Genomic DNA, 17,402 nt, shown 5'->3' on the forward strand with positions numbered 1-17,402 from the left:
CAATGTTGCTGGTACGAATTAGTACACACAGATAAATGTGGACTTCTAAGGAAAGCCAAGAAATGATGAGTATGTTCACAAGAGAGAATCAGAACACAGGGCTTTTGCTAATCATAGACATTAGGTAGAAAGAGAAGGAAGGAATTAAGACCAATGAGAGCAAAAAAAGGGTAACATTGGTAGTAATGACAGAGATGACCTGAGAGGATGGGCATTTAGTGGTGGCTGAGTCATAATGGGAAAGGCCCAGGAAGTCCTCTGGTGGAAAGTGGACTGTATGCTCTATGTTTTTGTCTACCACACATAGGCAACTTCATACTTAACCCCAAGAAGAATGACTGAAATTAGGGTTTTTCTGAGCACCAATTAAAGAATATTCAACTTCTTTCTATATTGTATATCAAACTGTTAAACTGACTATATGATGATATGTTTTCTTCTATATCAACATAGAATTCTGTGACTTGAGAAAAACAGTTGCATATATAACTCTATGACAAGTGTGAGTCTATATTTACGTATGATGTGTCAAAGTGCACTTATTGTCATGTATAACTAATTCGAACAAATTTAAAAAAAAAGAATGACTGAGGCCCAGACCCCCACCTAGGCCTAAAATTACAATCTCTGAAGCTCTAAAATTACAATCTCCAGGCATTGGCAAGATTCAAAGACTCCTTCTTTGCCTGCCTGCTTTGGAGCTCCCTGCACTTACCTTTGGATTCCCTCTCTGCTTTGTCCCCTTGTTGTGCTCTCTGGGTTAATGATTTCTTTCCTACCTTCCTGTTGTTTTCACAAGATTCGGGAAGGAGTTAGAATTAAATGAGTCCATCTTACCATGTTCAATTTACCATGTTTAACCAGAAATCTGTTAAGTTAAAAAAAAATTAATATAAAAGTTCACACATTGACTGTTGTTGGGACAGTCCCCAAATGGCTATAGTTAGACTCCCTCGCCCAGACTTCCAGCAGACTATGTTGTACAGCCAAGGCCATGAATTGGCTACGTTATGGTCAGTGTATAGTCAAGGTCATGAACACTCAAATTTAATGTATAAAAATATATGTTGCTTAAGTACAAAACAAACTAAGAGTAACTTATAAAACTTAATTATCATAAAGCAATCAATCCCTAAAATAATACATTTTCAATGGATATTATGTAGCCAGCTGTCCACTTACTGCAATGAAAAATGGCATATCAAAGGTAGATAACATTCTGTAATTTCTTCTCCACATTCAGGTGACAATGACACATTGCTTGTTCCCTCCTTGTATTCCCATCATCACTACATGTTTTAAAAAATCAATATATCACTTGTGGCTGAGCATTCCAAATGCAGCCACATTCTTTCTTTTCATTTTATCTTTTTCTTTTTCCATCCCTTTGATTACTACACACCTGTTCTTTCCTTTCCCTCTCTACCTATTCTCTCCAAAAGCTGAATCCCATCCCCTTCATGACCACCCACAACTCCTCACTTTAAACTCAGTCAGAAGCAATTTTCCCACTTTCCTAAGAGGTTAAGCTCCTACCTATAAGGCCACAAGGGTTGACTGTAACAGCCAGAATTAATGGAAAACCATCGGGAGAAGCTGAAGTTTGGTAAGGAGCAGGAATACAAGGGAAGAGATTTATCAGGAATGGGGCCTGTGCTCTGGTGGATTGCAGGGTCACATGGAAGTGTGAATTATCCTCTCAAGACACCTAAACATAGCAGAAGTAAAGAAGAGAATAAGGTGGGTGATAACTTTCATTTCTTTATGGTTGTTTCTCTCTTCTATGTACTATCATCAAAAGGGTATAAAAAGATAATAGACACTACTTTCTTTTTCAGAACAAACAGCCTGTACACAAGACACAAAGCAGAATATTCTGAAGATCATAAGCATTTGCCAGATATAAGAAGCTAATATGTAAAAGAATGAATAAAATAAATTCATAAATAGCTACAATTGAAAGGAGAAAGCCACAGATGTTAAAACAAACTCCTTGAAATTTAAGAGGAAGAAGATTGTTTATGGTTAGGGAGGACTAAATCAGATGCTATGAAAGAAATGGCATTTGAGTTGACTCTAAAAGACTGTAAAATTAATAGTTCTGTACCAACTAACTGCTCACTAACATTTGGAAGAAGTACCTATAACCTATACCACAGAGGGTGTACATCTCATTTAGAAATTAATTGTTAAGACTTCAAAGTGCTTCTATAACAATCCTAATCTAGTTTTAGTTTCTAATAAATGTGTTTAATCCTTAAAAGATCTGTGTAAAATTATCCTTTTAGGGGAAGGAGTTAGAACTGGTACTCTGGAGTCTTGTTACAGGTGGAAAGACTTTTTTTTCCCCCTGGTTCACTGAATTTTCCTTTTTTCCTAAGTTTCCATATTTTTGTATAAAACATTTTCTTTTTTGATATTGTTGTTGTTGTTTTTATTTTTTTTATTAAACTTTCGCTTTAGGGCTAGGGTTGTGGCTCAGGGGTAGAGCGCTCACCTCAGCACCACATAAAAATAAATAAACAAAATAAAGGTATTGTGTTCAACTAAAAAAAATAAATATTAAAAAAACTTTTGCTTTATTAATTAACAATTTATAATTACATGTATTTATGGTGTACTAAGTAATATTATGGTTTTTGAATATGATGTGGAATAAGTAATTCAAGTTAGGGACATGCTCATCACCTCAAATACTTAACATTTTTTTGTGGTCAGAAGATTTGGAATTTACTATTAGCAGTTCTGAAATGTATAATACTCTTAATTATATTTAACATGCTAATACAATAGATTTCAAAAATACTCCTCCTGTTTAAGATCTGGTACCCGCTGACCATCATCTGCCCATTCTTTCACTCCCTGCACTCTGTTAACTACCATTCTACTCCCTTTTCTGAGTTCAGTTGTTCTGGATTCCTCATGTAAGAATATGCAGTTATCTTTCTCTCTGTGCCTAGCTTACTTCACTCCACACAATGCTGTCCAGTTTAATCCAAGTTTTCACAAATGACAGAATTTCTTTTTTTAAAGGATAAATGGTATTCCAGTGTGTGTGTGCACATTTTATTCATTCATCAGTTGAGGAACACTTAGGTCATTTATATAACTTGCCTATCGTGAATGGGACTTCTATGCACATGGGACTATAGGCATCTCTTTGACATACTGATTTCAAATATTTGGAGTAAATACCTGGGAGTGGAATGCTAGATCATACAGAAATTCTATTTTTGTTTCTCTTTTTTTCCCCCTAAGGAACTTCCCTACAGTTTTCCACAATATGTGCTAATTTACATTCCAACCAAATCAGCATACTATAGTAATGCAGCCACATCAATATTTACAGCAGCTCAATTCACAATAGCTAAACTGTGGAACCAACCTAGATGCACTTCAATAGATGATAGATAAACAAACTGTGAGATGTGTATACACACACACATACACACACATATACACACACAATGGAATATTACTCAGCATTAAAAGAGGATAAAATTATGGCATTTGCAGGTAAATGAATGGGTTGGAGAATATCATGCTAAGTGAAGTACACCAATTCCAAAAAAACAAAGGCCAAATGTTTTCTCTGATAAGTGAGTGCTGATCCATAATGGAGGGGAGCATGGGAAAAATAGAGGAACTTTGGGCAAAGGAGAGGGGAGGAAAGTAGGGGAGGGGGAATGGGGGCAGGAAAGATGGTGGAATGAGATGGACATCATTACCCTAGGTACATGTATGACTGCTCACATGGTATGACGCTACATCACGTACAACTAGAGAAATGAAAAGTTGTGTTGCAATTTTGTACAATGAATCAAAATGCATTCTGCTGTCATATATACCTAATTAAAATAAATAAATTAACCAATTTCTTTACCATGTAGATCTGATATAGTACATTACATACATCTATTGAAGGGCATCTGGGTTGGTTCCACAGTCTAGCTATTGTGAATTGTGCTGCTATGAACATCGATGTGGCAGTATCCCTGTAGTACGCTCTTTTAAGGTCTTCAGGGAATAGTCTAAGAAGGGCAATAGCTGGGTCAAATGGTGGTTCCATTCCCAGCTTTCCCAGGAATCTCCATACTGCTTTCCAAATTGGCCTTGATGAAATGAGTAATTGCAACAGAGATCATATGGCACTCAAAACCTAAAATATTTACCACCTTTACAGAGAGGGCTTGCTGGCCTCTGCTACAGACCATTCATGCAGGAAAGATTTATTAAGGGTTTTTAAGAATAAGTTACTGGCACGTAACTAATGTAGGTTGGGTCGCAGGTCTGCCGACCTTGCAGGCGCGGGTGGCGGCTCTGCTCTGCCCTTACTCCAACTGGGGTGACGTGTCTACCACGCCAGCGGGTCGCTTGGCCTGTTCCGGGTGTAGGAAGCGGCTCTGCTCTTCCCCTACTCCAATTGGGGTGACATATCTACCCTGCCGGCAGGCCGCTGGGCCTGTTCCGCTGGTCGGTCACAGGTCTGCCATATGGTCACATTAGTCACAACAACAACCCCACTTCTGATACCAATTTCTATTTTAGTTAGCTTTTCACCATTGTAACCAAAGGACCTGACAAGTACAATTTTAAGGAATAAAAGTTTATTGGGGGGCTCATGGTTTTAGAGGTCTCCATCCATAGACAGCCAACTCCATTCCTCAGGGACGAGGCAGAACATCATGGTAAAAGAGTGTGGTAGAGGAAAGCAGCTGGGAACGGGGTTTCAGGAAGCAGAAAAGGAGCTCAGCTCAACAAGGACAAAATGTAAACCTCAAGAGCATGCCCCCAGGGACCCACTTCCTCCACCCACAGCTACAGTTACCACTCAATTAATTCCTATCAGGAGATTACTTCACTGATTGAGTTTGGGCTCTCATAACCCAATCGATTCACTTCTAAACCTTCTTGCATTGTCTCTCACATGAACTTTTTGGGGACACCTAATATCTAAACCATGACATATATCCATATTCAGCATTTTTTCTACAACAAAAGGTGACAGCAACCTAAATTTCTATCAATAGATGAGAGGATAAGCAAAATAGGGTATATACATACCAAAATAATGCTGTACACCATAGATGAAACTTGAAAACATCAGCTAAATAAAATGAGCCAGTAACAAAGAGACAAATGTTGCATGATTATTTGAGGAAACTGGAGTGGACAAATTAATAGAAACAAGAAGTAGAATGGTGGTTTCCAAAGGCTGGCAGGAGGAATAAATGGAGAGTTGTTTAATGGGCACAGAATTTCAGTTTTGAAAGATGAGAAAGTTCTGGAGGTGGTTTATAAAACAATGTGAATATAGGTATCACTATTAAACTGTACACTTAAAATGCCATAATTAATCATTGTGACTTTTACAAGTCATAATGTTTTTTCACAAAATATAAAATATTTATGAAAAATTAGATCTGCTTGTTGAAAACAATTCAAACCAGTTATAAGTATATGACAAAGGAAAGTGAGGCCTCTCATAAATCCTAAGCTTTAGAACTAATCACTATTAACTTCTAGAGTACCGTATATACTGCCAGATTTTCAAAAAACATACAAATTAATATTAGACAACTTTCAAAGCACTTATATAAGGTTGGTTTATATTCTTCTTCAACCTGACAATTCTACACATTAAGAAGGTGATGTCTCTAGAGGCCACAGACAAAACAGAAAAAGACAAATTAGTATTTGTATAGTAAGAAATTTATACAGAAACTAGTATTTTTATTGTAATACTATCATACAATCCAGTGGATAAATAAGAACTATGCTCCACATTTTAAAAAGGAGGAAGGAGAAACTGAGTTACTGCTCAAGATTATATAGGTAATAAATAGTATTACTTACATACAGTACTTAGAAAAAATTTTAAATAATATGAGGGATGAGGGATGTCCAAACTTCTTAATACTATATACCTTGCATGCAGCAGATAGTCAATAATAATGTTTATGCAGCAAATGGATAATGAATAAAATAATAGGGAAGACAGGAGGGATTCTAAATAAATTATGAATCTTATCAAACCATCAATTTTTAAAATATAGACTCTAAATAATAAAAATATTGAGAAATCTACTCACTCTGGAAGCATAATGTAAAATGATGAATCAATTGAGTATACTCAACACAAGAATGACATTAACAATTTTTGATATCCTCTTTTTAACATTGAAATGTTACAGTGAAAACTACTGAATAGAAAAATCATATACAGGTTTCTTTCTGCTTGAAAAAATGTGCACTGTTTAAGACCTTTTTAATTTCATATAAAGTATTCATGTGGGTTTTGGACCAAATACAATAGCTATACAAACTTGAACTTGTTCTTTAACCACTTGAAATTCAATTTTCAAATGTTAAAGTGAAAATTTGTCATTGGATTATCGTGAAATATAAGATAAGGAATGTAAAGTAGTTTTTACTGTACTTGGTATTATGGTTCAGATGCATGGTGGCCCCCAAAAGTTCATGCATGAGACAATGCAAAAACATTCAGATGTGAAATGATTAGAATATAAGAGCCACAACCTCATCAGTGGATTCATCCTCTGATATGGATTAACTTGGAAGTAACTGTGAGAAGGTAGGGTGTGGCTGGATGAAGCAGATCACTGGGTTATACCTTTTGGATTTATATTTTATTCCTAGTGAGCAGAGCTCTCTCTTTGTTTATTGGTTGGCATATCCTGGGCTACTTTCCTCTGCCACATCTTTATGCCATCATGCTCTGCCTCACCTTGGGCCCAGAGCTATGGAGTCAGCCCAACCATGGACTGAGAACTCTGAAACCATGAGCAAAAATAAACTCTCCTTCTTCTAAGTTGTTCTTGTCAGGTCTTTGGGTCACAGTGACAAGAAAGCTGACTAAAATATCTGGCATGTGGTAGGCACTCAATAAATGCTAATTTCATTTTTAACATTATTATTGTTTTCATAATTGTTAATATAATTATACCAATACTTTCCTAAAATGGTGCAACATGTGGACTTTATAATGGCAAAATTTTAATTGTTATTTTAAAAGTTATTAAAATGACTGTATAAAATCATAAAAACCTGGATTACATAAATGCTTGGTAGGAAAGTTAAAATGTGTTTCTCTATACCTGTATTTCCTGCCTTCTGCCCAAATATAGATAACAGGCATCTGTTCCCCAAATAAGTAGATGATAGATGAAATGTCTTCTGATCTAATTTCCATAGTCATTATATTATTTTCCTATAGGCACTGCCACAAATTGCCACAAACTTAGTAGCTTAAAACAACATTTTTTTTTTTTTCTGACAGTTATTGGGGTCAGAAGCCTAAAAGGAATGTTATATACCTTAAAGTTAAGGTATCAGCAGAGCTGGTTACTTCAGAACACTCAGGGGCAAAAAAATTGTTTCCTGCCTTTTCCATTATCAAGAGACCCCCAGCATTCCTTGGCTCATAGGCCCTTTCTTCATCTTTGGAGCTACTAGTGTCACATGCTCAGATCTCTCTCTGCTTTTTTCATCATATTACCTTCCCTATTATAAGAACTCTTGTGATCATACTTGGCCCACCTGAGTAATTCAGAATAATCATCCCATCTCACAATCCTTAATTATATATGAAAGGTCCCTTTTGCCACATGAGGCAATATAGTCGTAGGTTCTGGGGATTAGAATAAGGATATGGATATGGAGGAGCATTATCTTATTTATCACAATGCATCCTCTGAATCCTAAATATTCACCAACATCTACATGTAAAATACATTTAACTCATATCTCAGCATTCCTGTTAAGTCTCAAACCATTGCACAATATCAACTTAAATTCAAAATCTCATCAGCTCAAAAATTCCAAGTCTTCTCATAAAAATCTGTTATGGATGAAACTCGGGGTATAATCTACTTCAAGGCAAAATTCTTCATGTATGCATCTGTGAAACCAGAATAAAAATTATTTGTTCCTAAAATATAATGGTAGAACTAGCATAGTATGTTAGTCAGATTTCTATCTATAAAAAAATACTTGAATGAATCAACTAATAATGAAGAAATGTTTATTTTGGCCTACAGTTTCAGAGGTTTCAGTACATGGTCACTTGGCCCCATTGCTTTTGAAACTCTAGTAAGGTAGCACGTAATGGCAGGAACGTATAGTGAAGAAAGTTTCTCATTTCATGGCAGCCAGGAAGCAAAAGGAGAGAGAGGAATAGGCCAGGGTCCCCATATCCCCTTCAAGGGCACACCTCCAATGACCTAACTTCATCCAGCTAGACTCCTCTTATATGTTTCACTGCCTTCCAAGATTGTCACAGACTGGGGACCAACTCTTTAACAACTGGACTTTGGGGGGATATTTTAGATCCAAACTATATATAATATTATAAGTAATACAGATAATTGTCCCATCTCAAGAAGCCTAACTTAATCACATCTACAAGTTCCCTTACCCATGTAAATAATATATTCACAGGCTGTAAAGGTTAGAATGTGGATGGACATCCTGGGGGTAGGGGAGATTATTCTGTATACAATAGCCATGTTCATTATTAACTGAATACTGTTTGAATAGTTTAACTTATAATATCAATAAAATAGTTTTAAGCACTGTCCCCACTGATTACCCAGCTTACTGAACTAACATTTATCATTTCCACATTTGAAACACTGGTTCTTCTAAAATTTTTAGGAAGGATAAATTCAGCAACATAATAAGATTATATGTTGAATTACACAATTCCCAGAGCTCTGTTATTTAAATAGTATCTTGACATTATTATTATTATTGTTCAGCTTTATTTTTCTTGGTAATAGAAATAATAATTTTCTAATAAAAATAGAAGGCATAGGCCTGGGGTTGTGGCTCAGTGGTAGAGCACTGGCCTCACATGTGTGAGGCACTGGAGTCTATTCTCAGCACCACATATAAATAAATGAATAAAATAAAGGTACATCAACAACTGAAAAAAATATTTTTTAAAAAAGCATAAAGAATTAAAATTATATTATTCAATTGATAAACACTTCATTGAACGTAATTCTATATCTAAATACACATGCAAATGATTTTATATAAATTGAATCACATTTATGTTAATAGTTTGAAATATTGTTTGTTTGCTTTTTCCTTTAAGAAAAAAATGTTAGGAATATCTTTTTAGGTCAATAAATTGGGAACTACATAATAATTTTTATGGTCCAGAATAGTCTTTGATAGAATGCTCCATAATTTATTTAACCAATCCCCTAATATATTAATCTTTATATATTAATTTTGTGTATATTCATCCATCCTGTACTAACCTGTCTACCAACTTGTACAATTGTGTTTAAACTAAATATCTACAATTAGAAGTGCTAGAAAAAGAGTATGTAGAATATATATATATATATATATATATATATATATATATATATATATATATATATTGTTGTATTTGTTTATTTACTGGGTTTTTTTGTTTTTTGTTTGTTTTTTTTTTCAGTGCTGGGGATCAAACCCAAGGCCTCATGCAAAAGCACTCTACCATTGAGCTACAGTCCCGACCCTAGAGTATATTTTAAACTCTTATACGTAACAGAAATTTTGCTACACTTGTTTTTTGAAAGCAATTTGCCAATGTATATTAAGACCCCTACACAGGTCTCTTGGTGAGAGGGGATGGCCTACTGAGTTATGGCAAGCTGGCAGGGTGAGTAAGTAAGGTGGAGTGGAGACAACATGTCCCTGCCCTGGGGGAGGGGCCACTGGGTGACAGAGACAAAGCTGTGTGTGATAAGGACAGGTCACAATGGGCAGGGGGGTAAAAGTGGTCCCACAGGGTTAGTTTAGGCAGAGGAGACACTTCTCTGAAGAAGATTATAACTGGTAGTTGAAGTTATGGAATTAAAGAGGTCCCTTCCAAGTAAGCACCCAAATCTGAATGCCCTGACATTCACAAGGGCCCAACATCAGTGTGTGGCCACATGTTCATGCACTAAGACAGGCACCATCTGGACTGAGGGGCCTGACTATCTCTGTAACAGTCACTGATCAACGTCTCAGGGGGTCCTCAGTGGCCCAGGAACAAAAAACCTGCAGAAGACAACTACTTGCCCATCAGCCAGAGAGGCCAGTGAAACAGGACGCTGTGTAAGTGTGTTGTTGAATGTGTGGAACAGTCGTTAGAAACTTGCTTGATAAGATAGCCATGAAAGATCAGATTATGTTACCATATTACACAGCCCAAAACAGTCCTGCAATGGGCATGTTTAATACCTCCATGGGGAAACTACAGCAACAACTGTACAAAGGGGAGTATGCTATTTTCAGGTATGCACCAATGTTTGAGAGTGACTTTATCCAGATCGGTAAAAGAGGAGAATTGATTGATGTGCACAACCATGCCCGGATGGTGACTATGGGTGTTGTTCGCACCAGCCCTTGCCTCACACTACCTGATGTCATGCTTCTGGCCCGGCCAGCTGCTATCTGTAAAGACTATGCCCCTTGTGGCCTTGCCACTCAAGAAAGAGCTAAAAAGTCCACACAGACCTTAGAACTAACCAGGCTGCTTCCCTTGAAGTTTGTAAAGATAACCATCCATAACAGCCACAAACAACAGCTCCACCTGAGGCTTGCTACTGGCCGTGCTTTTTACCTGCAGCTGTGTCCTCCTTCAGATACAAGAGATCTTTTTGCTCACTGGGAATATCTTGTTTACATCCTGAGACCACAAGTGGAGGCTTACAGCCGTACTCAAGTCATTCCAACTGGGGATAAATCAGACATACCTGTGTTTGAGGAAGAGGACAAGAGCCCAGAGCTAAGTCTTTAAAGAAACCAAAAGATGGGCAAGGACACTTTGGGGAAAGCAACTAAAGGTCCTGTACAGCTCTTAGAAATTAGATTCAACTGGGAAATGCACCACTTTTGGAAGAGCTCAAGGCCACATGATCCTTCATTTGGAAGCTAGGGCACACTAGGGAGGTTCCTAGTGCTTCTCCAAATTATTCCCCATAACTGAATTTTAAAGATCCCTTAGTTGTCAGCAACTCTTTAATTTCATATCCAGTGTTTCATTGCATCCCACAGCATCCTGACCATCTAATCTGTTATTGAAAACATCCTACTCCAACCTAGATAAGTTGATATATTGTGGGACATAATGTCTCCCTGCTGCTATCACTTACACAAACATGTCATATGTGCAACAATTTCTTCTTGTTTAGTTACAGGAAGAGACAGGTGACCTTGCTGGTGTCACTTTCTTTACTTATTTTTTCTCCCCCTAGGCACAAGTCATGAAGTTCTCTGGAGGGGGGATAAAGAACAAGTTAGCAAAAGGAATCTTCACATGAAATATCTGATCTCACCTATTTTGATTATTCTAGTGAGGAATGACTCCAACATGCATCCAACATATACTACATTCAAAAGTTCACACACTCCTGATAAAGGGAAAAGGAGTAGTGTTGAGAATAAGCACCATAGGTGCTGTGAATGTGGCTGATACCAAGACTGCAGGCTCAGGGCAGAAACGGCACTGGAAAGAGGAGATTTCAGATTCAGGAGGAAGCACAGCCTACATGGCAAAGTGAGTGCTTTCCAGCATGTCTAAATATTGTGACAGTTCAAGCTGCAAGTACATTCTTGTCCTTAAAGGGTAACTCCAAGTTCATCAGCAAGAGGTGCTGGCCTCTCTCCAGAGGGCAGCATGAGAATGGTGATAGTAGGAGTAGAAATTTCTGACAAGCCTGTTGAAACATCAGGAAAAGTTCAGTATCTCATCTCACCCTTGCAGAGTGAAGGCTGCATGAGTGAACAGGATGGAAGCCAGGGGGATTCTCCAACCAGCAGGATTACTCTCTTTAGTAAAGAACCTTAAAGATCTGCTCTATACAGGATACAGAGGTGGGCATCATCTAAGATTGTGGAAGAAAGCTGTATCATTCATCATAATATAATCCATCAACTCAAATTCTCTGCTCTAACGACATTTGCTCTATAAAACAAGAAGAGTAGCAGTAAAACTAATGGCAATTTAAGAGCAAGTTCTCATCTGTCTTTAACTGCGCCTTAACTTGATATCTATTATTAAATGAATAGAAAACAAAAAGAAAATGTTGATGGTTGCTCTCAAAAATATGATCTTCCCTTATAGCCAAAGAGAATCCTAAAATTTTAAAAATGCAGTTTTTAATCATTAACAAAAGCAATCAATAAGAAGCAAGAAAATGTAAATGAATCCAGGAAAGCAGCCTGATAGTAAAGGTTTTTAAGTCCAGGTGTGAACCGTAGCATCGGCACTCATTAACTGTGATTGAGTATATTATGTGTCCTCCTTTAAATGTTTAGGCTGGTAAATTAGAAATAATACATGGGAAATATCCAGTTCATTGTAGGCACAAATACATGGAAAATATGTAGTACATAGTAGGCACTGTGTAAAGAGTAGCAATTATCATGGTCAGGAATGTTGTGAAACAAATTTGAGTTTAATAATATTTTCTAAAAAGGGTTTCATTTATTTCACTTCTAATTTTTGTCCAAATTAAATCTTATTGAACTGCTTTGAAATTATTTTATAAAACTTCTATGTACAGTAAGTCTTAGTATTTTTTAAGAATTTTTATTCCCAAAAGGTATTCAGAATCTAAATTTTCACGAATTTGAAAGGAATTGTTGTAGCAATTTCAGCCTAGCCTCAATGAAAGGATAAAAGGCCATATAATATATTCATGAGCATAAACTCTAAAGTGCCCATCTTTTAGACTGTTCATTCTATGTTTAGGTGAAACAAAAAAATCAAACTTGAATATAAGATCAATTCGAAATCTAGACAAATACTGGAAAGTAGATCAATATTCTAATTTTTCAAGTAAATATTATGATTCTAAAACTGATACATCTAGGAACAGATGTATAGGTAATGTAGACCCCAATTAAGATTGTATGATTTTCATAATACTCATGTTCACTATGCTTTGAATATAAAAGATATTTAATACAAGTTCTCTGGAATCTATTAAATTAATTAATGTAAAATATAATTTTTCCCAAACCTTCAAATCTGGGTACATCAAAATTTACACAGCACCATATTAATGGTACCGATCTTGAAGCTTCCTGAAGTGGACTATAAAGAAATGTTTTTTCTTTGAGCCCTAAATAAACAGTGCACACAGATCAATTATTTGTATTGACCTCCAAAAATGCTTGATATGTGAAAAAAAAGTGGCTATCAAATATGAAAACATTTTATAGGTTGTATGTTTTAGTTTTGCAAATTCCAAGGTTATATTATTGAGAAATTATATCTAACCATAAAATAAATTATTTGGGGCAAATAATTTTAAATTTAAAACTTTTAAAAAAAAACTTTCATATCTTTTAATAAAAATTGTTTCATGTGGTATGTACTTTGATTTCAATACATTTCATTTGATGCTGATGATTCCCTACAATATTTCAAAAGCAACTATTGCAAGCTGTCTTTAGGTAGGGACCAAATATCTTTGTATTCAAAAACTATTAACCACCTTATAGTGCCTGGACAATCACTGTAATTTTAATCAGTGCACTGGTTATTAATAGCAAAGGCCATTTTGAATTTATTTTCTAATTCTTTTTTTAAAATATTTTATTTATTTATGTGGCGCTAAGGATTGAACCCAGAGTCTCACATGCTAGGTGAGCACTGTACCACTGAGCCACAACCCCAGCCCTCTTTTCAAACTCTTCAATACTATTTTTCTGACTCAATATCTTTAAATTTCATATTTCCTATAGCAAATATTGTCTCATTTTGTTTCTGATTATAAATCCTAATGGCTATTACCACCAGATCTTATTATGTCACAAAGTTTCCTTAAAATTCTGAAACAACATATCCTTTTACTTCTTTTAATGAAATAGTATTAGATTCTTTAAGTAAGTTCAGGATAAATAAAAGAAAAATATTTTTAAATTAGTATTCATAAGTGAATGGATCAGATACCCAGAAAATGCTATAAACAAAAAACCAAGTTTGAAGATGATACAAGTTGCATATAGGTGTGTGTATTTCAATTACAAAACTATAAATTCTTTGATATAGTTTTATAATTAAAATATATACATATATACATGTCATAGATAGGCTAAAAGTAAGCCCATAGATAATAATATTCACATATACACATAAAGTCTTAAAAATTTAAAGTGAAAAGAACATTAGTAAAAGAATACTACTACTTCTGGTTTGTTAGATTAAGTCTAGTTTTTTTAAAAAATACTACATCTCAAGTAAATTTGGAGATTTACTATAGTAACAAAATCCTAATGAGGATACTTTTTAAATGTGACATAGTGGTTGTAAACTACAAATTTTAAAAAGCAAGCAATTTTGTCACCTAATAGTTTTAATGTAATAACACAAATATCAACAGTGAATCATGTTATTTATATTCTAGGAAAGTAATAAATGAGATTTCAGAGGTAAAGTCAAAATGTAAAAGATGAAATATAATGATAAGAATGTGCATTGTTATTCAATGGAAAGTGATGAGAAAACTAGATATCAATAGGAAAAAATCAGTACAGAACCATATTTGGAATTTATCTTAAAGAAATTCTAGATGTAAAAATGGGAGTTCTTAACCCATTTGAATCAAATGTATAAAATATGATATGTCAAGAGCTTTGTAATGTTTTGAACAACTAATAAAAAAAATTCTAGATGAGATGAATTAATCAAAAAATAGTTCTGAGAAGTTTAATGAATTATAGATAGCTTTATAAACTACACAACATACTTGCATACACATATAAAAATTAAAACCAAAAAATGCTATGAACTGGGAATAATTTTGTGATAAATGTAACTATTAAAACATTAAAATCTAAAAATATCAAGAAAGTAATAAATTTATTGAAACTACCAGTCTTCACAGAAAACTGACAGGGAAAAAACTAAATACTAAAACATTATAAACCAAAAGCAAGTCACTATCAATACTGATAAAATAATAAAATAAGATAAAATTTAAAGTAAACAGTAGTAAGGTGTTGGAGAAACATAACCATGTTATTGATAATTTTTGGTAATCTGATTATTAAAGTGAAAGCTATAATAGTTTATTTTAATAGTTTTAAGAATTCTACTTTGTAAGATATAACACAAAGTAATGATAAAACATTTTTACAAAGACATTAATTTTATGAATAAAAGCATGGGTAAAAAAAGGGTCAATTATTATAACATTGTTAAGCACATGAGGTTTATTTAAACAAAATATAAAAGTTATGCTTGTTAATTTCCTTTCTCCTTTACATATATAGATGTGAGGTAAAAATCTACACAGTATGTAAAAAGTTGAAGGGAAGATGTGAAAATCTACAAAATACACATTTGTTTATTAGTTCATTCAACTACTCTAACTATGCCAGTAACTATGCTGATATTAGGCCATGGATCTTGAGCATCAAAGGTTTGGGTTTCTACCTTTATGGAACTCAATCCAGTATATATTGACAACAACTCTGTAAAGATCAGGATAAGCTATATTAAAAATTCTATGAAGAGGTTTTCTCACAGTACTGGGGATTGAACCCAGGGGCATTTCACTACTGAGATACCTCCCCAGCCCTTTTTATTATTTGAGACAGGGTCTCACTAAGTTGCCCAGGCTGGGCATTATATTAACATTATAGTCTTTTATCTTAAGTTCTTTCTCATCTTGTGCAGATATATTTTTATTTTAGCTTCAAATTTCCTTAAAGGAAATATTTTTCTCATTTTTGAAAGTCCTCTAAGTGTTTATAGTCCAAACCACATATCAGGAATTTGAAGGTAACACAGTAGAACCTAATGAATAATGAAATTATCTGAAAATTATCTAAAACTTATAGTCAATGTTTTAGTGTTCTCTTCTCATTTTTGTAATTTACCTCAAAATCTCTTGGGAATATATTTTCAATTTATTCTAATATGTTCCCATTGTGGTGAGAAAAAATAAACATGTTTATATCACTGACTATGCTATTAAACAGTCCAAATATAATTCCCTATGTCTTTAAATCACTTTTCATTATTTATTTAAAATAGTAATCTTTAAAATGATATATTAGTGGACTACAAATATTAAAACACTCATAAACATGATACATATTCTGCATTGTAATCGAAATTCAAAAACTAAAAATTATGAAAATTATGTCATTGCCTAAGCATCACACATGCACAATAAGGTAACTAAAGAAGTCATAAAGTGAAAAAGATACTAATTGAATTTCTAAAATTTTGAAAAATTTGATCTTAAAAAAGTAGGCAACCATTTTTATGTTGTATGTACCTTTCTAGAAGCAAACCTTTACCTGTGCAAGCATGGGGAAGCCAAGGTTCCTACATCCATTACAAGGAGTCAGTGCTTCCCAAATTCCTGAAGGCCCACATGTGTTCTCATCATCGTCATCTTCTTCCACCTCTCCTGGTGACAAATTTATTGTAGATGAAGTTCTCTGAAATTAAATTTATATTGTACCAATATATTATCAATGTTATTTATATATCTTAACATCAATCAAATTATATAAATTACTTGCTATATGTCTCAATAAACAAAAGTCAGCTTTTCCTTCCAGCCAGCTATCTAGTTATGCCATGTGACTCAGAAAAAAAATGCATAAATCAATTTAAATTGAAAGTGAACAAACTGGATGAAAATGACTAAAATAACAAACTTCATAATGAAAAACAGGACATGATAATGACCCCAAAAAAATATCTGAATAGTAATAAATGAAAAAAAAAATCTCACATTATCAAGTATTTAATGTAGGCATAAAATTAAGGGGAAAAGCAGTTAAAGAACTTGAAAGTAAATAGAAATTGCTAAAAAAAAAAAACGAACAAAAATATTCACCAAAATCAAACTATATCAGTCATATCATAAAGTTTCATATCATAATGCAGTAATATTTTTAAAATTCCAACAAGACTCCCATGTGAACCTTACAAATATACCTTTGTTACTTTCCAAATCCTAAAAAAGAGACAGCAAAGAACTCATATAAATGTTTGAACCATAAGGATAAGGGCTACATGATAGATGTTACTAGATAAGCAACAGCAAGAAAACTTTTGGACAATGATGGATAACTTTATTTAGATTAAAAAAGAGAAGGATAGGTATTACTTGATTTAACAAACTTGAGAACAATGAAAGCAAAGTGCTTGCATGGGGGAAGAAGTGGAGGGTTGGCTACCAGTAAAGGTATCAGTGTAGAGTTTCTTCAAAAGCATAAAAATTGGGCTGGGGTTGTGGCTCAGCGGTAGAGCGCTTGCCTAGCATGTGGGAGGCCCTGGGTTCGATATTCAGCACCACATAAAAATAAAAAAATAAAGATATTGTGTCCATCTACAACTAAAAAATGAAAATATATTAAAAAAAGCA

The 17,402-nt window shown here is 34.4% G+C and overlaps 2 protein-coding genes across 7 annotated transcripts in view; one reads left to right on the plus strand and one right to left on the minus strand.

Moving 5' to 3' along the window:
- Anks1b (ankyrin repeat and sterile alpha motif domain containing 1B) overlaps window positions 1-17,402 on the minus strand; it is a 1,098,518-nt gene that overhangs the window by 749,500 nt on the left and 331,616 nt on the right. For all 6 annotated transcript variants that reach the window (XM_076854981.2, XM_076854978.2, XM_076854982.2 and 3 more), the window contains exon 9: window positions 16,324-16,467. In XM_076854981.2, coding sequence (XP_076711096.2) covers window positions 16,324-16,467 — 144 coding nt within the window. The remainder of the gene's footprint in view (window positions 1-16,323; window positions 16,468-17,402) is intronic.
- On the plus strand, window positions 10,178-10,804 carry Garin6 (golgi associated RAB2 interactor family member 6). The gene has a single exon (XM_076853430.1). It carries the CDS (start codon window positions 10,178-10,180, stop codon window positions 10,802-10,804), a length of 627 nt encoding a protein of 208 aa, XP_076709545.1.

The sequence above is a fragment of the Callospermophilus lateralis genome, chromosome 4 (assembly GCF_048772815.1).
Source record: "Callospermophilus lateralis isolate mCalLat2 chromosome 4, mCalLat2.hap1, whole genome shotgun sequence".
NCBI classification, from domain to species: Eukaryota; Metazoa; Chordata; class Mammalia; order Rodentia; family Sciuridae; genus Callospermophilus; species Callospermophilus lateralis.